The sequence below is a fragment of the Triticum dicoccoides genome, chromosome 2B (genome assembly GCF_002162155.2).
Source record: "Triticum dicoccoides isolate Atlit2015 ecotype Zavitan chromosome 2B, WEW_v2.0, whole genome shotgun sequence".
Classification (NCBI taxonomy): domain Eukaryota; kingdom Viridiplantae; phylum Streptophyta; class Magnoliopsida; order Poales; family Poaceae; genus Triticum; species Triticum dicoccoides.
This window is the reverse complement of record NC_041383.1, coordinates 731,854,034-731,878,926: the sequence shown is the minus strand read 5'-3', so window position 1 is coordinate 731,878,926 and position 24,893 is coordinate 731,854,034. Positions and strand designations below refer to the sequence as shown.

The following is a 24,893-nucleotide window of genomic DNA, read 5'->3' as shown; positions in this document are numbered from 1 at the left end:
TGGCCGTCGCAGCTCCAGCTGATCCTCTCGCCGCCCGCACCACCTGCTCCGCCCGCATTCCTAATCGCGCCGCCAGCGGCCGGGCATCAGGGCCGGCCGTAGATCCACGTCGACGTCTGCCAGCGCTACTGGGAGACGACGACGCCATTGCCGTGGGGAAGATGTCCACTTGCCAAACAACTGGCATCTCTCCGCCGACCGCGTGCCCATCCCTCCGGTGCCCGTCAGCGGCGGCGGCCACCGCCTGGAGATCAACTGACGCCGCTCCCACCTGCCACCGGATCTAGTGGACGACCTCAGGTATGTCGTAGGTTCGCTGTTGTGGGATATGTGGCTCCGTGATGAGCACGACCTGCGACGGCAATCTTCTTTTGCCGGTCGTCCTCCGAGCCCGCGGTAACCGTGTTCTTCTCGTGGTGGCAGACCTTCCCAAGCGCGGGGCCGTAGGTGTGTGCGCGGCATCACGTTGACGCCTTCTCCTTCTTCGTGCCCGTCCCCGCTGTCGGTGTCAAAACCGGCGGATCTCGGGTAGGGGGTCCCGATCTGTGCGTCTTAGGCTGATGATAACAGGAAGCAAGGGACACAATGTTTACCCAGGTTTGGGCCCTCTCGATGGAGGTAAAACCCTACTTCCTGCTTGATTAATATTGAAGATATGTGGAATACAAGAGTAGATCTACCACGAGATCGTAGAGGCTAAACCCTAAGAGCTAGCCTATGATGGTATGATTGTAATTGTGATCGGCCTTCTAAGGACCATGCTCTCCGGTTTATATAGACACCGGAGAGCTAGGGTTTACATGGAGTCGGTTACAAGGAAGGAAACATAATATCCAGATCGCCAAGCTTGTCTTCCACACAAAGGAGAGTCCCATCCGGACATGAGCCGAAGTCTTGAGTCTTGTATCTTGACGCTTCTATAGTCCGGCTATCCGGATACCCCCTTATCCAGGACTCCCTCAGTAGCCCCTGAACCAGGCTTCAATGACGATGAGTCCGGCGCGCAGTCTTGTCTTCGGCATTGCAAGGCGGGTTCCTCCTCCGAATACTCCAAGGTAATTATCGAACACGTAGACTGTGTCCGGATCTGCAAAATGATCTTCACATACCACCGTAGAGAGAAAGACACTCTAGTTGACAACTTTTTAGATGACGCGATATGTCATTTCGGTCAGATCGAACCGTTTTTATACAACCAGCCACAACGCGTATTGCGAGGCAGTTTCCTTGACACGTCTTGTCAAAGCAGAGATCATGTCCCCTTATCACGGGATTCTCATCAATACGGGTATGGGTAATCCCCCCGTGCCATCAATCGTGGCGCTTGGGAAGTAAGCGATTCTCAATAGGCTAGTGGGGAGGCGCTCCGCTTTCGTCGCCTCTATAAAGGGATAAGAGTTCCCCATTCTTTCCCACGCCTTCTTCCTCCTCTGCGCACTCTTGCCTCCCCGAGCTCCAACGCCCTAGTCCAAGTCTCCTCCGCACAGCTAAACATGTCCGGAGCAGGAGGCAAATGGGTGGCTTCCACCATGAAGGAGAAGAACATCGCAAGTCTTCGGGCGGATGGATACTTGGCCGCAGACATAGCGCACCGGCTACTAGACGGTGGGCATGTCATTCCAACTCCAGGACCCCATGAGGGTTGTGTTCCTTGCCCACTTTGTCCGAGGACTGGGGTTTCCACTTCACCCCTTTGTCCGCGGGCTCATGTTCTACTACGGGCTAGATTTCCATGATCTAGCCCCGAATTTCATCCTCAACATCTCGGCGTTCATCGTCGTGTGCGAGGCTTTCCTCCGCATTAAACCTCATTTCGGCTTGTGGCTCCAAACCTTATGCGTGAAGCCGTAGATCGTGAGCGGCCAGCAAGCGGAGTGCGGAGGAGCCATGGTGGGCAAAATGCCTAATGTCACCTGGCCTGACGGCTCCTTTGCGAAAACCATGAAGGGGTGGCAATCAGGGTGGTTCTATATCACCGAGCCACGTGACGCCAACTGAGCGCTTGCACCCGAGTTCCGATCTGGAACCCCTATGCGGCTCACCTCCTAGGAACAGAAGGGCCTGTTATGGGGCGAATCTTCAGAGCTGACCGGATTCATCAACTACATCAAGGGCATGAAGGACAAGAACATCAAGCTCGTCAACGTGGTCCAGGTCATGCTCATTCGCCGAATTCTGTCGTGCCAAAGGCGGGCATTCAATCTGTGGGAGTTCGTCCCGGCCGAACACCGGACGCTCCAGAGGCTCTACGGCATGAAGCACAAGAACGCATGGAAGGCGTTGTTCAAGGCCACCGAAGTACCTCATCTCATAACCGAGGACCGTGGGCTCCATGCCGCGCGGCATCCTATCCAGGTGAGTTCTCAGGTTGCCACCGGGTTCGGTTCTTCACAATGTATTCATGGAGAATTCCTAAGTGATTGTGCATATTTGTTTAGGAGTATGTGGAGACAGCGGAGCGGATTGACAGTCCGGCTCCGTTGCCGGAAAGCCCAGCTACCGATCTCCTGACAAGGATGCTGGTCCCGACACCCTACAAGGGGCCGGAGAAGAAGGCCGATAAGAAGGCCCCAGGGACCCGAAAGGGTCCCCGGCATAAGGCTGCGCCCAAAGCCTCTTCCGAAGAGGACGAGGAAAACACCTCCCCCGAATGGGAAGAAGGAGAAGAAGAAGAGGAGGCCACCCTATTCGGACAGGATGGGGGGCCTGAGACGGCGGGCCAGGGGACCAGGAGAGGCCCCCGGCGCAAGGCCGTCATACCCGTGTCGTCTGATGACGACGAGGCAGATTCCTCCCGCGGAAGGGAGGAACAGGAAGAAACACCACCTCCCCGTGTCGGGGGAGGGAAGAAGAGGAAGGCCGCCCCGGTGGGAGAGACTGGGATGTCCAAGAAGGGAAAAGTGTCCCTTCCGGACTGCTCTGCCACCACCGCCGATAGCGAAGAAGGGTGGCTGCCCAGGAAGAAGCCCCTAGTGCGATCGTAAGTGCCCGCACTCCATCATAATTTTTCTTCATAGTTTTGTTTGTAATGCTGAACTTGTATGCAGTCCGGCCAGGGCCCATCCTGAAGTGTCGTCTTCGGACGGGTCCTTGAGTGAGTCAGCAATGAACTCACTCCCGACGGCCATGTCTCCTCGGCCTACGGACGATATGGAGGTGTTGTCCCGAAGGCTCCCGGCGATGGCGGAGGTGGCCCTGGAGGCGCCTCAAGGCGGCGTCCCAAACGTCGGACTCGTGGGGTTCAAGGTCCCCGCGGATCATGTTGATGAGAGCCATGGTAAGCCGGGCTCTCAGCCGAACACTATCCCGGAGCCCTCAGTGGCTCCGGACTTAGGCGGGCAACCCCTCGTTATGAAGGGAGGGCCGTCTGTATCAAGGACTTCCGTTGCGCCCCAGGCGCCGGATTGTCTGCTGGAAGCGCTTCGTGGCGCTTCCCTAGATGAAGAGCATCGTACTCTTATGAGTGCGGTGATTCAGAAGGTTTCATCCGCCAAGAGCGGACTAACCGAAGCCTGCATCAGCCTCCTGACAGACTTCGAGGTAAGTAAAAATGTGTGAAATCACCACCCGATAGGTAGTAGCCCCTGATACTCTGTTTGGTGTTCGGAAAGAAAAACCAAACAGAGGGTTAATTATAATCCGCAGGAGTCTAACAATAAGTTTGAATGTAAATAAATAGGCTGTGCTGCTGGCCGCTGCTGCTCGCACGGTCGAAATCGTCGGCCTAACGCAGGACTTAGAGCAGGCACACGGAGAGCTCGACCTCACGAGGAGGCAGCTTGAAGAGAGTAAAGGTAAATGCTTCTCCACTCTCATATATTTAATAGTATATAAAATTCGATTGTGCTAACAACGAAATGTCGTGATATGGTAACAAAGGCCACCACCGAAGTGGCGTCTCTCAAGAAGGCGCTGTCCGAGGCCGAACACAAAGCGGCCTTGGAACTCAAGGAGCGCAAAAAGCAAGAGGCCCGAGTGGGCGAGGTACAAGAAGAGCTCCAGGAGCTCGGCAAGAAGCTCGAGTCTGCGGAGCAGGAGCTTAAAGCAAAAGCGGCCGAGCTTGCGAAGGCCCTTACAAATATGAAAGACGCCAAGGCCGAAGCCGAGAGGGCACAACAAGAGATCCAGGAGGCCAAAAAGATAGCGGCGGGTAAGAAATTTTTTATGCAAAGCAAACATGTGGAGGAGGCGTTTCTTTTACTTACTCGAATCCGAAGCTCTCCAGGGGCATTCGCAGACCTGCCACGCAGCGTATTAGATGCCGCGGAGTTCTACCGTGCCCAGGAGGGGAGCTCAACGGAGAAGTTGTTCTGGTCCCAGTGTGCTGGGGCCGAACATGCAACGCCTTTGAGTGACCAACTGAAGTAGTTGGTCGAACTCCACAAGGCGGCCGAAGTGGCTATGAAAGATCTCATAGTCTGGATATGTCCTGGTGAGCTTATGCCCACCAGCTACTTCGGCCTGATCAAGCGGATGGTGGATTCCTGTCCGCGACTGGAAGTCATCAAGCGATCCGTTTGCATTGAGGCTGCCCGCCGGGCCCTTGCCCGGGCAAAGGTGCATTGGGGCAAGCTGGACGCGGAGAAGCTGGTGAAGGACGGTCCGCCAGAGGGCAAGCCGCATCGAGTCCCCGAGAAGTATTATGATGGCGTGATGAAGGGTGCTTGCCTCGTGGCCGATGAATGTACCAAAGACATAATTTTTGAATGAATCCACTTCTGTCATGTTTGTAATTTAAAGACGAAGTTACTTGCGCTATGTAACGCTTTTGTTATTTAAAATATCACCTTCTGTGCGGCTGTTTATCAAATTCTGAAAGTAGGCCAGTCGTCGGCTTCCGCCCCCATGTAACTAGTACTGGGGTGTTCGTGGAAAACCCGGACACTCTTTATCCAAATGTTTGGTCCCTTAAGGAGGTGTCTAGCGCAGCGAACAAGGCAATCGGACTATGCGGCTTTATAACCTTCACTTAGCCATAGAAGTCTACCATTTTAAATTTCTGCGAAGCCCCTAGAATCCAGAAGGCCGAATTGGGACGCTATACACGCCTATATCGGACAAAGCCGAATTAACGCCTAAAGCGAAAAAATCTTTAAGGATTTTAAGACCTCTCGAACAGCGACCAGTCTCTCGCCACATCATGTTGGACAGTTTTGTGCTTTCTCTACTGTGGTGCTCGTCCAGAAAAACCAGGGCACAATGACAGTAATTCTCCCTGCGCTACCTTAGCCGAATAACGGAACGTAAGGCACCAAAACAAGGGAGCCGGGCTATGCCAACTGTAATCCAAGACATGATTCGGAGCTGATGCATATAATGCTATATGTTCGGGGTGCCGCACTGTTGAAAGTGTCCGGACTTGTCTTGTCGTATTATGGGGCGCTATAAGAAGCCCCTGGCAAACTCAACGTACCAAAGTGTACGGATGCAAAATCAAATAGACATTTATAAAAAATGCAAAAAATAAAAAATAATAATAAGCTGAAGCTGTATATTGTCTCCCATTGATAAATAATACGTTTAAGCGTATGTTTACAATGAATGCATTACACGGAGATAAATAGGATTATTTGACATATCCTATCCAGGAGCAAGCTACGTGCAGATAGATAAAGCGGGAACAATGATCGTGAATAGATTCCACCTGGGTGTTTCCTGGTGTGCGCGAAGCCTGTTACCTCCTGGGTTTCCTCTCCTTTGTAAGTCCGACAATCCGGCTCTTCTGGAGAAGCTGCACTAAAGCGATGTCCTTAAGTGTAAAAGGAAAGGTTACGAAGCAATACCGTACTGTTGACTGAGCCACTGCTACGCCTCCGCCTGTGCCCATGGTATTTTGAGTGCGTAATTGTGTACGCTTGGCACAAATGCTGCTTGGGTGGGACTTGGGCGGAGGCCGGACTGCTAGTCATGCTCTTGACGTGCCTGCTGATCCTGTTGCGGGGTGTTTCGCCCTCGCTTGACGGAGCTTGAGGTTGTCGTCGCCGGATTGGTGGTTTGCCGGAGGAGGCCGCATTGTACTTCGGCCGCAAGGGCCGCTGTGTGTTCTTCTGTACGGAGAGAGCGGTCCATATTTCCGTTGACTGTTATGACCCCGCACGGGCCTGGCATCTTGAGCTTGAGGTATGCATAGTGTGGTACCGCATTGAATCTAGCAAATGCGGTTCGCCCGAGCAGTGCGTGGTAACCACTGCGGAAAGGGACGATATCGAATATTAGCTCTTCGCTTCGGAAGTTATCCGGAGATCCGAAGACCACTTCCAATGTTATAGAGCCCGTGCAACGGGCCTCTACTCCAGGAATTACACCTTTAAAGGTGATTTTGGTGGGCTTAATCCTTGAAGGATCGATGCCCATCTTCCGCACTGTATCCTGGTAAGCAGGTTCATGCTGCTGCCGCCGTCCATGAGGACTCTCGTGAGGTGGAATCCGTCGATGATTGGGTCTACGACCAATGCGGCTGAGCCGCCGTGACGGATGCTAGTAGGATGATCCCTACGACCAAAGGTGATCGGACAAGCTGACCATGGGTTGAATTTGGGGACGACTGGCTCCATCGCATATACGTCCCGTAGTGCTCGCTTCCGTTCCCGCTTGGGGATGTGGGTGCCGTAGATCATGTTGACCATTTTCACCTGGGGGGGGGGGGAATTTCTTCTGCCCCCCCATGTTCGAACGCCAGGGCTCATCGTCATCGTTGCTGTGCAGCCCCTTGTCCTTGTGTTCGGCGTTTATTTTGCCGGCCTGTTTAAATACCCAACAGTCTCTATTGGTGTGGTTGGCTGGCTTGTCCGGGGTGCCATGAATTTGGCACGAATGTTCCAGTATGCGGTCTAGACTGGACGATCCCTGATTGTTTCTCTTGAATGGCTTCTTCCGCTGACCGGATTTGGATCCGCTGAATCCGGCATTGACTGCCATATCCTCGGTGTTGTCGCCGTTGTTCCGTCGCTTGTGTCTGTTGTTGGGGAACGTTGCAGAAAATTAAAATTTTTCCTACGGTTTCACCAAGATCCATCTATGAGTTCATCTAAGCAACGAGTCTAGGGAGAGAGTTTGCATCTACATACCACTTGTAGATCGCGTGCGGAAGCTTGCAAGGTGATGATGTAGTCGTACTCGACGTGATCCAAATCACCGATGACCTGCGCCGAACGGACGGCACCTCCGCGTTCAACACACGTACGGAACAGCCACGTCTCCTCTTCTTGATCCAGCAAGGGAGGGAGGAGAGGTTGAGGGAGATGGCACCAGCAGCAGCACGACGGCGTGGTGTTGATGGAGCTGCAGTACTCCGGCAGAGCTTCGCTAAGCACTATGGAGGTGGATGAGGTGTTGGGGAGGGAGAAGGAGGCAACCAAAGGCCGAGACGTTCAGGTATGAAGTCCCTCCTCTCCCCCCACTATATATAGGGGTGCCAAGGGGGGGTGGCCGGCCCTAGGAGATCCAATCTCCTAGGGGGTGCGGCGGCCAAGGGGGTTTTCCCTCCCCCCAAGGCACCTAGGAGGTGCCTTACCCTCCTAGGACTCTTGCCCCCCTTGAACCCTAGGCGCATGGGCCTATGTGGGGCTGGTGCCCTTGGCCCATTAGGCCAAGGCGCACCCCACACAGCCCATGTGGCCCCCCCGGGACAGGTGGACCCCCGGGACCCTTCCGGTGGTCCCGGTACAATACCGATAACCCCGAAACTTGTCCCGATGCCCGAAACAGGACTTCCCATATATAAATCTTTACCTCCGGACCATTCCGGAACTCCTCGTGACGTCCGGGATCTCATCCGGGACTCCGAACAACATTCGGGTTACTGCATATACATATCCCTATAACCCTAGCGTAACTGAACCTTAAGTGTGTAGACCCTACGGGTTCGGGAGACATGCAGACATGACCGAGACTCTCTCAGTCAATAACCATCAGCGGGATCTGGATACCCATGATGGCTCCCACATGCTCCTCGATGTTGTCATCGGATGAACCACTATGTCGAGGATTCGATCAAACCCTGTATGCAATTCCCTTTGTCAATCGGTACGTTACTTGCCCGAGACTCGATCGTCGGTATCCCAATACCTTGTTCAGTCTCGTTTCCGGCAAGTCACTTTACTCGTACCGCAATGCATGATCCCGTGTCCAACACCTTGGTCACATTGAGCTCAATATGATGATGCATTACCGAGTTGGCCCAGAGATACCTCTCCGTCATACGGAGTGACAAATCCCAGTCTCGATCCGTGTCAACCCAACAGCTACTTTCGGAGATACCTGTAATGTACCTTTATAGTCACCCAGTTACGTTGTGACGTTTGGTACACCCAAGGCATTCTTACGGTATCCGGGAGTTACACGATCTCATGGTCGAAGGAAGAGATACTTGACACTTGCAAAGCTCTAGCAAAACGAACTACACGATCTTTTATGCTATGCTTAGGATTGGGTCTTGTCCATCACATCATTCTCCTAATGATGTGATCCCGTTATCAATGACATCCAATGTCCATAGTCAGGAAACCATGACTATCTGTTGATCACAACGAGCTGGTCAACTAGAGGCTTACCAGGGACATTGTGTGGTCTAAGTATTCACACGTGTATTACGATTTCCGGATAATACAGTTATAGCATGAATAAAAGACAATTATCATGAACAATGAAATATAATAATACTTTTATTATTGCCTCTAGGGCATATTTCCAACAGTCTCCCACTTGCACTAGAGTCACTAATCTAGTTACATTGTGATGAATCGAACACCCATAGTGTTCTAGTGTTGATCATGTTTTGCACGCGAGAGAGGTTTAGTCAGTGGATCTGTGACATTCAGATCCGTGTGCACTTTGCAAATCTCTATGTCTTCATCTTGAACATTTTCACGGATGGAGTTGAAACGACGCTTGATGTGCCTGGTCTTCTTGTGAAACCTGGGCTCCTTTGCGAGGGCAATAGCTCCAGTGTTGTCACAGAAGAGTTTGATCGGCCCCGACGCATTGGGTATGACTCCTAGGTCGGTGATGAACTCCTTCACCCAAATCGCTTCATGTGCTGCCTCCGAGGCTGCCATGTACTCCGCTTCACACGTAGATCCCGCCACGACGCTCTGCTTGCAGCTGCACCAGCTTACTGCTCCACCATTCAACATATACACGTATCCGGTTTGTGACTTAGAGTCATCCGGATCTGAGTCGAAGCTAGCGTCGACGTAACCCTTTACGACGAGCTCTTCGTCTCCTCCATAAACGAGAAACATGTCCTTTGTCCTTTTCAGGTACTTCAGGATATTCTTGACCGCTGTCCAGTGTTCCTTGCCGGGATTACTTTGGTATCTTGCTACCAAACTTATGGCAAGGTTAACATCGGGTCTGGTACACAGCATGGCATACATAATAGATCCTATGGCTGAAGCATAGGGGATGACACTCATCTCTTCTTTATCTTTTGCCGTGGTCGGTGACTGAGCTGAGCTCAGTCTCATACCTTGTAACATAGGCAAGAACCCCTTCTTGGACTGATCCATTCTGAATCTCTTCAAAATCTTATCAAGGTATGTACTTTGTGAAAGACGTATGAGGCGTCTCGATCTATCTCTATAGATCTTGATGCCTAATATATAAGCAGCTTCTCCAAGGTCCTTCATTGAAAAACACTTATTCAAGTAGGCCTTAATGCTGTCCAGAAATTCTATATTATTTCCCATCAGGAGTATGTCATCTACATATAATATGAGAAATGCTACAGAGCTCCCACTCACTTTCTTGTAAACGCAGGCTTCTCCATAAGTCTGCATAAATCCAAACGCTTTGATCATCTCATCAAAGCGAATGTTCCAACTCCGAGATGCTTGCACCAGTCCATAAATGGATCGCTGGAGCTTGCATACTTTGTTAGCGTTCTGAGGATCGACAAAACCTTCCGGCTGCATCATATACAGTTCTTCCTTAAGATGCCCGTTAAGGAATGCTGTTTTGACGTCCATCTGCCATATCTCATAATCATAGTATGCGGCAATTGCTAACATGATTCGGACGGACTTTAGCTTCGCTACGGGAGAGAATGTCTCGTCGTAGTCAATCCCTTGAACCTGTCGATAACCCTTAGCGACAAGTCAAGCTTTATAGATGGTAACATTACCATCCGCGTCCGTCTTCTTAAAGATCCATTTGTTTTCTATCGCTCGCCGATCATCGGGCAAGTCTGTCAAAGTCCATACTTTGTTTTCATACATGGATTCTATCTCGGATTTCATGGCTTCAAGCCATTTGTTGGAATCCGGGCCCGTCATTGCTTCTTCATAGTTCGAAGGTTCATTGTTGTCTAACAACATGATTTCCAGGACAGGGTTGCCGTACCATTCTGGTGCGGAACGTGTCCTTGTGGACCTACGAAGTTCAGCAGTAACTTGATCCGAAGTACTTTGATCATTATCATGGTTTTCCTCTTCAGTTGGTGTGGGCATCATAGGAACGGTTTCCTGTGCTGCGTCACTATCCCGCTCAAGAGGTAGTACTTCATCGAGTTCTACTTTCCTCCCACTTACTTCTTTCGAGAGAAACTCTTTTTCCAGAAAGCATCCGTTCTTGGCAACAAAGATCTTGCCTTCGGATCTTAAGTAGAAGGTATACCCTATAGTTTCCTTAGGGTATCCTATGAATACGCATTTTTCCGACTTGGGTTCGAGCTTTTCAGGTTGAAGTTTCTTGACATAAGCTTCGCATCCCCAAACTTTTAGAAACGACAGCTTAGGTTTCTTTCCAAACCATAATTCATACGGTGTCGTCTCAACGGATTTAGACGGTGCCCTGTTTAAAGTGAATGTAGCTGTCTCTAGAGCGTATCCCCAAAATGATAGCGGTAAATTGGTAAGAGACATCATAGACCGCACCATATCCAATAGAGTGCGATTACGACGTTCGGACACACCGTTTCGCTGAGGTGTTCCAGGCGGCGTGAGCTGTGAAACGATTCCACATTTCTTTAAGTGTGTACCAAATTCGTGACTTAAGTATTCTCCTCCACGATCTGATCGTAAGAATTTTATCTTTCGGTCACGTTGATTCTCCACCTCATTCTGAAATTCCTTGAACTTTTCAAAGGTCTCAGACTTGTGTTTCATTAAGTAGACATACCCATATCTACTCAAGTCATCTGTGAGGGTGAGAACATAACGATATCCTCCGCGAGCCTCAACGCTCATTGGACCGCACACATCGGTATGTATGATTTCCAACAAGTTGGTTTCTCGCTCCATTGTTCCGGAGAACGGAGTCTTGGTCATTTTGCCTAAGAGGCATGGTTCGCACGTGTCAAATGATTCATAATCAAGAGACTCTAAAAGTCCATCGGCATGGAGCTTCTTCATGCGCTTGACACCAATGTGACCAAGGCGGCAGTGCCACAAGTATGTGGGACTATCGTTATCAACTTTAAATCTTTTGGCATCTACACTATGAACATGTGTAATATTACGCTCGAGATTCATTAAGAATAAACCATTGACCATCGGAGCATGACCATAAAACATATCTCTCATATAAATCGAACAACCATTATTCTCAGACTTAAATGAGTAGCCATCTCATATTAAACGAGATCCAGATACAATGTTCATGCTCAAACTTGGCACTAAATAACAATTATTAAGGTTCAAAACTAATCCCGTAGGTAAATGTAGAGGCAGCGTGCCGACGGCGATCACATCGACTCTGGAACCATTCCCGACGTGCATCGTCACCTCGTCCTTCGCTAGTCTCCGTTTATTCCGCAGCTCCTGCTGTGAGTTACAAATATGAGCAACGGCACCGGTATCAAATACCCAGGAGTTACTACGAGTACTGGTAAGGTACACATCAATCACATGTATATCAAATATACCTTTGGTGTTGCCGGCCTTCTTATCCGCTAAGTATTTGGGGCAGTTCCGCTTCCAGTGACCCTTCCCCTTGCAATAAAAGCACTCAGTCTCAGGCTTGGGTCCATTCTTTGACTTCTTCCCGGTAACTGGCTTACCAGGCGCGGCAACATCTTTGCCGTCCTTCTTGAAGTTCTTCTTACCCTTGCCCTTCTTGAACTTAGTGGTCTTATTGACCATCAACACTTGATGTTCTTTCTTGATTTCAGCCTCTGCTGACTTCAGCATCGAGAACACTTCAGGAATGGTCTTTACCATTCCCTGCATGTTGTAGTTCATCACAAAGCTCTTGTAGCTTGGTGGGAGCGACTGGAGGATTCTGTCAATGACCGCCTCATCTGGGAGGTTAATGTTCAGCTGGGTCATACGGTTGTGCAACCCAGACATCTTCAGGATGTGCTCACTGACAGAACTGTTTTCCTCCATCTTACAACTGTAGAACTTGTCGGAGACATCATATCTCTCGACCCGGGCATGAGCTTGGAAAACTAGTTTCAGCTCTTCGAACATCTCATATGCTCCGTGATGCTCAAAACGCTTTTGGAGCCCCGGTTCTAAGCTGTAAAGCATGCCGCACTGAACGAGGGAGTAATCATCAGCGCGAGAATGCCAAGCATTCATAATGTCTTGGTTCTCTGGGACGGGAGCGTCACCTAGCGGTCCTTCTAGGACATATTGTTTCCTGGCAGCTATGAGGATGATCCTCAGGTTCCGGACCCAGTCCGTATAGTTGCTGCCATCATCTTTCAGCTTGGTTTTCTCTAGGAACGCGTTGAAGTTCATGTTGACATTAGCGTTGGCCATTGATCTACAAGACATATTTGCAAAGGTTTTAGACTAAGTTCATGATAATAAAGTTCTAATCAAATTATGAACTCCCACTTAGATTAGACATCCCTTTAGTCATCTAAGTGTTACACGATCCGAGTCGACTAGCCCGTGTCCGATCATCACGTGAGACGGACTAGTCATCGTCGGTGAACATTTTCATGTTTGATCGTATCTTCCATACGACTCGTGTTCGACCTTTCGGTCTCCGTGTTCCGAGGCCATGTCTGCACATGCTAGGCTCGTCAAGTTAACCCTAAGTGTTTTCGCTGTGTAAAACTGTCTTACACCCGTTGTATGTGAACGTAAGAATCCATCACACCCGATCATCACGTGGTGCTTAGAAACGACGAACTGTAGCAACGGTGCACAGTTAGGGGAGAACACTTCTTGAAATTTTATAAGGGATCATCTTATTTACTACCATCGTCCTAAGTAAACAAGATGCATAATACATAATAAACATCACATGCAATTATATAGTTGTGACATGATATGGCCAATATCATATAGCTCCATTGATCTTCATCTTCGGGGCTCCATGATCATCTTGTCACCGGCTTGACACCATGATCTCCATCATCATGATCTCCATCATCGTGTCTTCATGAAGTTGTCACGCCAACGACTACTTCTACTTCTATGACTAACGTTTAGCAATAAAGTAAAGTAGTTTACATGACGTTATTCAATGACACGCAGGTCATACAAAAAATAATGACAACTCCTATGGCTCCTGCCGGTTGTCATACTCATCGACATGCAAGTCGTGAATCCTATTACAAAGAACATGATCTCATACATCACAATTCATCATTCATCACAACTTCTGGCCATATCATATCACATGATCAATCGCTGCAAAAACAAGTTAGACGTCCTCTAATTGTTGTTGCATCTTTTACGTGGCTGCAATTGGGTTCTAGCAAGAACGTTTTCTTACCTACGAATCACCACAACGTGATTTTGTCAACTTCTATTTACCCTTCATAAGGGCCCTGTTCATCGATTCCGCTCCAACTAAGGTGGGAGAGACAGACACCCGCCAGCCACCTTATGCAACTTGTGCATGTCAGTCGGTGGAACCGGTCTCACGTAAGAGTACGTGTAAGGTTGGTCCGGGCCGCTTCATCCCACAATACCGTTGAGCAAGAAAAGACTAGTAGAGGCAAGTAAGATGACAAAATCCACGCCCACAACAAAGTTGTGTTCTACTCGTGCAAAGAGAACTACGCATAGACCTAGCTCATGATGCCACTGTTGGGGAACGTTGCAGAAAATTAAAATTTTTCCTACGGTTTCACCAAGATCCATCTATGAGTTCATCTAAGCAACGAGTCTAGGGAGAGAGTTTGCATCTACATACCACTTGTAGATCGCGTGCGGAAGCTTGCAAGGTGATGATGTAGTCGTACTCGACGTGATCCAAATCACCGATGACCCGCGCCGAACGGACGGCACCTCCGCGTTCAACACACGTACGGAACAGCCACGTCTCCTCTTCTTGATCCAGCAAGGGAGGGAGGAGAGGTTGAGGGAGATGGCACCAGCAGCAGCACGGCGGCGTGGTGTTGATGGAGCTGCAGTACTCCGGCAGAGCTTCGCTAAGCACTATGGAGGTGGATGAGGTGTTGGGGAGGGAGAAGGAGGCAACCAAAGGCCGAGACGTTCAGGTATGAAGTCCCTCCTCTCCCCCACTATATATAGGGGTGCCAAGGGGGGGTGGCCGGCCCTAGGAGATCCAATCTCCTAGGGGGTGCGGCGGCCAAGGGGGGTTTCCCTCCCCCCCAAGGCACCTAGGAGGTGCCTTACCCTCCTAGGACTCTTGCCCCCCTTGAACCCTAGGCGCATGGGCCTATGTGGGGCTGGTGCCCTTGGCCCATTAGGCCAAGGCGCACCCCCCACAGCCCATGTGGCCCCCCGGGACAGGTGGACCCACCCGGTGGACCCCCGGGACCCTTCCGGTGGTCCCGGTACAATACCGATAACCCCGAAACTTGTCCCGATGCCCGAAACAGGACTTCCCATATATAAATCTTTACCTCCGGACCATTTCGGAACTCCTCGTGACGTCCGGGATCTCATCCGGGACTCCGAACAACATTCGGGTTACTGCATATACATATCCCTATAACCCTAGCGTAACTGAACCTTAAGTGTGTAGACCCTACGGGTTCGGGAGACATGCAGACATGACCGAGACTCTCTCAGTCAATAACCATCAGCGGGATCTGGATACCCATGATGGCTCCCACATGCTCCTCGATGTTGTCATCGGATGAACCACTATGTCGAGGATTCGATCAAACCCTGTATGCAATTCCCTTTGTCAATCGGTACGTTACTTGCCCGAGACTCGATCGTCGGTATCCCAATACCTTGTTCAGTCTCGTTTCCGGCAAGTCACTTTACTCGTACCGTAATGCATGATCCCGTGTCCAACACCTTGGTCACATTGAGCTCAATATGATGATGCATTACCGAGTTGGCCCAGAGATACCTCTCCGTCATACGGAGTGACAAATCCCAGTCTCGATCCGTGTCAACCCAACAGCTACTTTCGGAGATACCTGTAATGTACCTTTATAGTCACCCAGTTACGTTGTGACGTTTGGTACACCCAAGGCATTCTTACGGTATCCGGGAGTTACACGATCTCATGGTCGAAGGAAGAGATACTTGACACTTGCAAAGCTCTAGCAAAACGAACTACACGATCTTTTATGCTATGCTTAGGATTGGGTCTTGTCCATCACATCATTCTCCTAATGATGTGATCCCGTTATCAATGACATCCAATGTCCATAGTCAGGAAACCATGACTATCTGTTGATCACAACGAGCTGGTCAACTAGAGGCTTACCAGGGACATTGTGTGGTCTAAGTATTCACACGTGTATTACGATTTCCGGATAATACAGTTATAGCATGAATAAAAGACAATTATCATGAACAATGAAATATAATAATACTTTTATTATTGCCTCTAGGGCATATTTCCAACATCTGTTGCATTGTGGCTTGCCATTATTGTCCCGGACATCTGAAGTTCCAGAATGTGGTGTAGTGCTACTGCGAGCCAACCAGCTATCCTCGCCCGCGCAAAAGCGGGTCATTAGTGTCGTAAGAGCTGCCATGGACTTGGGTTTCTCCTGGCTGAGGTGTCTGGCGAGCCACTCGTCACGGATATTATGCTTGAAAGCTGCCAGGGCTTCGGCGTCCAGACAGTCAACTATTTGGTTCTTTTTAGTTAGGAACCGAGTCCAGAATTTCCTGGCTGATTCTCCGGGCTGTTGAGTAATGTGGCTTAAGTCATCGGCATCCGGAGGTCGCACATATGTGCCCTGGAAGTTGTCAAGAAATGCGTCTTCCAGATTTTCCCAACTGCCAATGGAATTTGCGGGCAGGCTGTTTAGCCAGTGCCAGGCAGGTCCTTTGAGCTTAAGGGGAAGATACTTGATGGCATGTAGATCATCTCCGCGGGCCATGTAAATGTGGAGAAGGAAATCCTCGATCCATACCGCGGGATTGGTGGTGCCATCATATGATTCGATGTTTACGGGTTTAAACCCTTCTGGGAATTCATGATCCATCACTTCATCAGTGAAGCAGAGGGGGTGTGCGGCGCCTCTATGTCGGGCTATGTCACGGTGCAGTCCGGCTGCGTCTGACTGGTTGTATTCGGCCCGGCCGGTTTTGCTGTTAGTGTATCCGGTATGACGGTCATCATCATGTGCTTCGGCGTGCCCCCGTGATCCGTAGATCGATCTTGGCTGTCCTGCGGCGTTATCCAGTTTATCGCGCAGGTCCTGAGTATTGCCCCGGGCCGTAGTAAACCGGCGCGGGGGTGCAGGCTGGTATTTCGGCTGATATGCCGTTTTGTCCCGACCTCGAGGCGGTCGGTCAGCCGTGGGGCGCTCGAGTCCATATTCCTTGGCTGTCAGGACTTCCGTCCATCTGTCTGTGAGCAGATCTTGATCAGCTTGGAGCTGCTGCTGCTTCTTCTTCAGGCTTCTCGCAGTGGCAATAAGCCGACGCTTGAAGTGCTCCTGCTCTGCGGGGTCTTCGGGTACGCCGAACTCGTCGTCGCCGAGGCTAATCTCGTCTTCAGAGAGGGGCATGTAGTTGTCCTCCTCCAGATACCCGTCCGTCGCCTGTTCATCTGGGCTGTCATGCCTGTCTTCTTGTTCGGCCTGCTTGAAGGCGGGCTGTTCGGGGTTGTATTCATCGTTGGCACCGTCCGGATTATTATCGTCTCCGGTGCCGGTATTGCCTTGGCGGGGCTTGGGGCGGCGCTGGCGACGCCCATGCTTTGCTTTCGTTTTGGAGGGGTTATCCTCCCTTGCCTCATCGCCATTGGTTTCTTTTGGAGTGTCCACCATACATATATCATATTAAGAGGTGGTTGTCCATCGCCCTGTGAGTGGTGGCTCCTATATGTCTCCTGCATCGTCGTCCATACCGTCGATGTCTTCGAAGTCAAAATCGAGTACGTCGGTTAAATCATCGATCTTGGCGACAAAGTGGGTGGTGGGTGGGTAGCGAATTCCCTCGTCGCCTGCTTCCCACTCAAGCCGGACATAGTTCGGCCCAGAGCCTCCTGACAAAGAGAGAGACTACAATGAGTTCAGCATGTCGCCAAAGGGCGAGTGCTGAAAGATGTCCGCAGCGGTAAACTCCATTACCGGAGCCCAGCCTGGCTCGACTGGCTCGAGAGTGAGCGGACCAGGACCAACAGTCGGATATGAGTCCGGAGGCCCAGGGTTACAGGCCTCCACAGAGGTGAGACCCGTGTTCGGCTCCACCACCGATAAGTGTGCGGCCTGTGGGGCGGGGTCCAGCCCTCCGTCCATAGGCAACGCAACCCGCCCTAAATTTAGATCCGGGGCTGCTTCGGGGATGATGTCCCGGGCACTGTCCGACAGCAGGTCTAGGCCGTGCTCGTCGTGGCTGTTCGGCGCTCCTGGCGCAGGCTCGAATCCGTCGAAGATCAAGTCTCCACGGATGTCTTCCGTGTAGTTCAAGTTTCCGAACCTCATCTGGTGGCCAGGGGCGAAGCTGTCGATCTGCTCCAATTGGCCAAGCGAATTGGCCCGCAGTGCGAAGCCGCCGAACACAAAGATCTGTCCGGGGAGAAAAGTCTCACCCTGGACCGTGTTGTTGACGATTGAAGACGCCATCAAGCCTCGAAACGACGACACAGGGGAACTCTCAATGAAAGCACCAATGTCGGTGTCAAAACCGGCGGATATCGGGTAGGGAGTCCCGATCTGTGCGTCTTAGGCTGATGATAACAGGAGGCAAGGGACATAATGTTTACCCAGGTTCGGGCCCTGTCGATGGAGGTAAAACCCTACTTCCTACTTGATTAATATTGAAGATATATGAAATACAAGAGTAGATGTACCACGAGATCGTAGAGACTAAACTCTAAGAGCTAGCCTATGATGTTATTATTGTTATTGTGATCGGCCTTCTAAGGACCATGCTCTCCGGTTTATATAGACACCGGAGAGCTAGGGTTTACATGGAGTCGGTTACAAGGAAGGAAACATAATATCCGGATCGCCAAGCTTGTCTTCCGCGCAAAGGAGAGTCTCATCCGGACACGAGCCGAAATCTTGAGTCTTGTATCTTGACGCTTCTATAGTCCGGACGATGAATATAGTCCGGCTGTCCGGATACCCCCTTATCCAGGACTCCCTCACCCGCCACCGTCGCCGCCCATGACCTAGGAGGAGGAGGCCCGGCTCATGAGGCGTGTCATGGAGGACTCCATGAACACGCACGACGAGCGGCAATGGGAGGGCCTGGAAACCGCATTGGCCTTCTCCGCGGCACGCGACGTGGCCATCCCGGAGCTGGACCTCGCCGTCAAGGAGGAGGTCCTGGAGGAGCCGCTCGTCGCCGCGTGGAACCGTCGCCGCGTGGGCAGGCGGTGGAGCTGGGAGTGCACGGTGCAGGAGATGGCCGACGTGAGGGGTGTCGGCCCATGGGCAGCCACGCCGTCGCGGTCACCAGAGCAGGAGCCACGGCAGGAGGTGGTGCAGGCGCCGCCGGCGCCCCCGATCCAGCAGGGGCCACCAGCCAACCTTTGGCAGCCCGCCCTACGTCGACCTCACCAGCGACGACGACGACTAGGACGGCGACTCCTGCAGACGATGGCGGCCACCAGCGACGGGCCTTTATCTAGTTTTTTATGTCTTTTATTAAGTTTTAAGTTTAATTAAGACTTGCGTTGAACTTTGGTACTTGACGTATGGACGATTAATGTTTATATTTATGTTTTCGTATTATTTGTAATTTTCATTTTTTTTTTGCAAAAAATCGAAGTCCACAAACAAACGGTATGAGACAAGGTGTGTCCGTTGGGCGCATCGATGACCGAACTACCGTGAGCGAACGCTGTGTCCGTTTCCTGCCCCAAACGGATGAACCGATCGTCCGCTTGGGTCGCACGTTAGAGTTGGCCTAAGCTCACTCGTGCTGCCACACGCCACGCACCGTTCCAAGTTCGAACGACCCAACGATTTGGCTGTGCGTCCCTCGGAGAGTCCGTACCGCATTCCCTTTCAAGGCCCCGAGAAAAGATCATCTCCACGATCCGGTACGCCGATAAACAATGCTACTCCGTACTAGAAGAAGACGAGAAGCGTGTCAAGTTGCGGGCGTTCTCCTCATCTTTTATTTCAGTGACGTGGATCATCCTCGCATAAAGCTAGAAGCACACCGATTGGAAGAAAGCGACTGCCCCTCCTTTTTCTTTCGAATAGCCCACGGTTCCAGAGTCCTTCACTTCTTTCCGGTCTCTTCTCCCCGGAGTTCCGGCGGGCGATCACATGCGTATGCCGGTATGCGGCGGCGCACGACAGTCAAACTTGGAACGTGCAATCATAATTCCAGCAGGAGTACTGCTCTGCATGTGCCGACCGATGACATTGTCTTCAGTTTTTTTTTTTTTTTTTTGGGTTTCTTCTTCGAATGTACTTGCTGTAAACGTATGGGTGCACCTCCGTGTTTACAATAGATGGTGTTCAAGTCCTCAACTACTACACGGCGTACCAAACTAGAGTACCAACCTAAGAAATTGCACGTACAACAGTTTGGTAAAAGCAAGCTATCATGAGGCTACTGAAGCTCTTGCGTTATTGCAAGTGATTGATTTGGCGCTCAGGCTTGGATGCACAATTTTGATTTTTGAATCGGACTCTTTGGAGCTGGTGAATGCATGCAATGGTGAGATAGAGATCTATGGTCCACATGCTGCTATTCTTTCGGAAGTTTTTTGCAAAAGCCCAGTTGATGGATGGCATTTCTTGTGCACACTGTCCTCAGGGAAGCCAATGGGGTCGCTCATCAACTGGCTAAGTATACTTATGAGACTCATTCTGATCTTAGTTGGGATGGTGATCCAAACATCTTTTCTTTTGCCTTTTGTTATAAACGATGTAACACTGTTGGCTAAGCAATAAAACACTGAGGTTTCCCTGTCGAAAAGAAAAACCGGCCAAGGGAGTTGACATCAGATACTTTATTATTAGTAGACTAAAATTTTAGAAATTAACAAAAAAGTGGCTGTAGTTTAGTGGTGAGAATTCCACGTTGTGGCCGTGGAGACCTGGGCTCGAATCCCAGCAGCCACAGTACAATTTTTGGTGTCCAGTTTGCAGGAGATGTTCAAAAGGACGAGAATCAAAATTTGACGTCCACATAGCAGACAACGCATCAGTATACTTGTCACGTCCAGTTCTTATTTTGCCTCTTGTCTCAAGGATCTTTTTCTGTCTCTGATCAGGCTAGTGATTCAGCGAACATGCCCTTTTCTGTCTCTGGTCAGGCCAGTGATTCAGCGAACATGCACGGCTACAGATCAAATAAAAGGAGATAGAATATCTTGCAACCACAAAATCCTCTACTAGTACACATATCTGGTTTATACAGTACAGTTAGCATATGCTTCCAAACTTCATTTTCTCGTAATATTATCCATGGATCTGACACAAAAGCGCCAAAAGAATAAAAAAGAAGGGAGAAAGAATCGGGAGTGCGTGCAACAAAAAGTGGGTATGATGCCATGTTTTCTGTTTGCGCCAGCGAAGCTCGGAAATAAATAGAGGAACAGATATAAAGAAGCAAATAAGTACGTAGTACAACTTTGTCGATTGAAAAGGTATATCTGAACGTTATTTTTGAATATTTGTGCACCGTACACGCGCTAGACAGAGTTCCTGCTTTAGGAGTGAGGACAGAGTGTCATTTGTCTTGATGCTCTTCTCGCTGTATCACGTTTCAAGATTAGCATCCACAAGACCACAATACGTATCTAATAATTGAATAGTTTTTGACACGTAGCAACGTAGTACCAGCCCGTCCTTTCCTAATGCCAGATTGCCACCAATATATGTTTCATCTGCTAACTCATTAACTTTTTCTGTTGCGATGGGGCTGGTCAGATAATCATAGCAAAAATTATCCTTTCTTAAAAAATGCAAATTTCGGCAACATGTTAGGAATTTATGTAAGTTTTTCTGACTGTAAGTTTTTGTCTGCAGATGAGACATAAGCGTATCATTTGATTTGTTAATTAAGAAGAGACTAGGCATAAAACTTTGTAAACATTAGTGCTAAATCATTGGTAAAGGTTCAGCATAATTGTTTGGATACTTAAATGTACTATGTGTATAATTCTGTGCTAAGGGCATCTTCAATGCCGACCGCCGAAAGCAGACAAAGGTATAATCCATGAACAGTGATGCAGGAGTCGACCGTCCAACTGTGTCCCTTAAAACTTCTCTTTCTTTTTTTAACTCCATGGGTTCAGAACAATAGCATATCAAATCATCGATCATTCAAATACAACAATAGTTCTAATTTAAATATTACAATTCAAATAAGTTTCAAATAAAATAATTCGAACTTGAATTCAAGTCACACATATGTTTTAGTTGTCCTTTTTAACTACCCGCAGACGCCCCATCTAATCTTCCCCTCATGAATTGCTCAATATTGATTTTGTTGATGCATTTAAAAAAACTCATCAAACGTGGCTGCATTCTGATGTGGGAGTTGGATAGGATCACCCATGTCTCAAATTTTAGACCTCGGGCAACATTTCCAGGCTCATCCTCTACTATCATGCCGTGCATGATGTTAGTGTCAAAACCAGCAGATCTCGTGTAGGGGGTCCCGAGCTGTGGATCTAGGATCAATGTGTAACAAGGGACCAAGAACACGGTGTTTACCCAAGTTCGGGCCCTCTCGAAGAGGTAAAACCCTACGTCCTGCTTGGTTATATTGATGTATGTGGGTGGATTGCAGAGTCGATCCACCACGAGATCAGATGAACTAAACCCTAGGCGAATAGGATGATGGTTGTTTTTGTAGCCTCTACGGACTAAACCCTCTGGTTTATATAGAGACCAGGGGTACTAGGGTTTACACATGGTCGGTTACAAGGAAGGAACAAACATGCTGATTCTTCTCATCTTGACTTGGAGGACACACCAAGGCATCGAAGGTCTCCTGTCCGGATACGAGACCTCCTCATTGCTGGGGCCCCCAGCAGTGATAGTGTGGCCAAGTGTCCGGCCCATAAGGACAGGCCGACAGTCCAAGGATACCCTAGTCTAGGACTCCCTCGGTAGCCCACGAACTAGTCTCCAACGCCGGGGTTCGTGGTTTCGTTTGAATTGCATGCATGAAACCACCCAGAAACACTAGTCCACCTGACATGTCCGCTGCTCGCCACCGGCAACGTGGCGCATTCTAAGCTTCACGGAACAAAGTACAAACCGTTGTTTAACATTGTCTGTATGCGGTTGACGCAGGTAGCCTTAAAGGTTTTTGCCACCAACATCAGTGGCAACATAATTTTTGGCTGGCCCACCACCTCCTTCAACATAAATATAGTGTCGGTCCTATGTGACTCTACCGTTGCCAATATATCAGTTTTTCATATTATGTTTTGTCGAACTGTTGATAGTTGGTAGTGTGCATTTTAGTTATTCAGAGATCGGGTGTAACTCATTATGCTTGTATCTGCTTGATCCTATATTTTAAGATAATAAAAACATCGTTTATAAAAGAAAACTCTATAGGCATGAAACGCTATATTAGTTAGTGTACCCTTTGTTTCTGAATATATATTAAACTAACAAACATCTTACATTTAGAAACAGAAATAGTAAGTAATAGACTTGTTGCCAATCATACTAGTGTGACACTTGTGATCTTAGAAGCTAAACTATTGACCGATTGATCATAGCAACGCTCTGCTGAGGTCAAGAGTCTTGAAAAAGCAAGTCGACTGTAATGCGCGAAAAGGACAGCTACCAGATAGCAAATGTTTTGAATTAAGGATTTGTCATACTTAATGCAGTTATTAGTGTCTCCACTAGTGTAATTTTAATGTTTTTTCTCTTAAAACACAACAGAAAGATAGATGCTTATATACACTTATCGCTATAAACGCAACCATGCACAATCTAGCAATATGAACCACTCTGAGAGATTGTGCGGGTCAATGGACACAATGTGCTTCCCACGAAAAATAGTAGTTAAATCCTGAAATAAATCTATGAAAATGCAAGCGTCCACGCTAAGTCTAGGACAACAAGGAACACAATCAATTGAGTTATGCTTGGTTTGCGTATCTTCAATTGAGTTCAATATTTGCATGTATTGCTCACCTTACACAATATCGCTACAAGCTTTTGAATGGCACTGCAAGTAATAACGCAAGTTTTTTAAAGCAAGAGCACGACTTCCGATTTCATTAGTGAAACATATGTCTCTATCTTACAATGCTAAAGCTAATGATTAATTTCCGGAGAAGACAAGTGGTTTCTAATAATAGAAATCAGGGAGAGAGCTCTCTTTATGTATAGAAAAGATTAATTCTCGCAAAAAAAAGGCTAATGGTGAACGGCCAAGACAGGTTGAACGCATGAATGAATCACAAACGAAGACCGATTGCATGCACAACAGGAACAATCAATTAATCTTTATTAATTTACTGGTGTTCCTCGGCAAGGAGTTGCACAGAAGAGTAAACTTGTTACAGAGAAAACAATCCCAAAAAATTGTCGCCTTCTTCGATCAATTAGTAGAGTGAAGTCTGAAATATATTCACCGCGCCATTGCTCGCGTGCTAATGGTCCGGGGTCGTTGGTTCAAAAAGCAAATAGTGGTGGGTCCTCTGGGGGTCCACGATAGCACATGCAGTGGTGCATGGCGCATGGCGGAAGGATCATGCAGTCTTTGGCGGCGACATCTTCCGCGCGGCGCCCGCAAGTTCGCCGCTGGCCGCTTCCCTTCGGCGCGGGATCCGCGGCAGCTGCTCGCAAGGCGGTGGCGCAGACGCCCCGCAACCGTGCGCGCGGCGCCTTCGCCCGCTCACGGTTGCGGGGCACCGCCATTACGACGGGCCTTGGAGCAACGATGTGTCATCGCTTGTGGGCTCGGCCGGTCAGTCTTCTTGGCTGCGGCAGGCATGCGAGATGTTTTCACCTTTTCGGCGTGGAACAAAACAGCTGCCGTCGTCGCCGGAACCAAAGCACCGCGGGTAGCTTCGATGCATGGGAACACAGCGTACTGAAGGGCCTACGCACGCGGCTTCGATCGAGCGATCACCACACGAGCTTCTCCACCGCCATCCCCTGCAGCAACGGCCGCGCCGCGACGTCGCGGCTGGTGATGACCGGCACGCGGCAGCAGACCGAGCGGCCTCGGCGGTCCTCGGAGGACACGCGGCGGAGGACGTCCAGGAAACGGTCCTCGTCGCAGCAGGGCAGCGCGACGGGGCCAGGGGTGGACGGGAAGCCGTACTCCTCCTCCGACTGCCGGAGCAGCTCGTGGAACACGGGGTGGTTGAGGTGAGCCGCGCGCACCAAGAACCGCCGTGAGTCGCCGCCCACGCACACCGCCACATGCCCCGACGGCACGTGTGCCGCCGCGGCCCGGGACCGCCACCGCCGCAGCGTCTGCTGGAGGCGGACGATGCTCTGGATCTTGCCACATTTGGCCATCGTTCTCGCCGGCTGAGGATGCTCTGCTTTTGGTGGGATGATAGGCGCGGACAGATGGAGTTGGGCGTGAGAATGGAGCAATGCTACACGTACGGGTAATTACGGGCAGAGATTAATTACAGGCTGATTTGGCTTAACA

The 24,893-nt window shown here is 49.8% G+C and overlaps 1 protein-coding gene and 1 non-coding gene across 2 annotated transcripts; one reads left to right on the top strand and one right to left on the bottom strand.

Moving 5' to 3' along the window:
- The first annotated feature begins 20,299 nt into the window (after positions 1 to 20,299).
- TRNAH-GUG lies at positions 20,300 to 20,371 on the top strand. Its single transcript has one exon. It is a non-coding gene; the product is annotated as a tRNA-His (tRNA).
- Positions 20,372 to 23,773: 3,402 nt separating this feature from the next.
- Positions 23,774 to 24,893, bottom strand: LOC119368508 (auxin-responsive protein SAUR23-like). The gene has a single exon (XM_037633747.1). The coding sequence runs from the start codon at positions 24,752 to 24,754 to the stop codon at positions 24,356 to 24,358; it is 399 nt and encodes a 132-aa protein (XP_037489644.1). The 5' UTR covers positions 24,755 to 24,893; the 3' UTR covers positions 23,774 to 24,355.

Bases quoted from the DNA above. Each gene is read 5' to 3' on its own strand.
- LOC119368508 (XM_037633747.1), bottom strand. From the start codon at position 24,754: ATGGCCAAATGTGGCAAGATCCAGAGCATCGTCCGCCTCCAGCAGACG.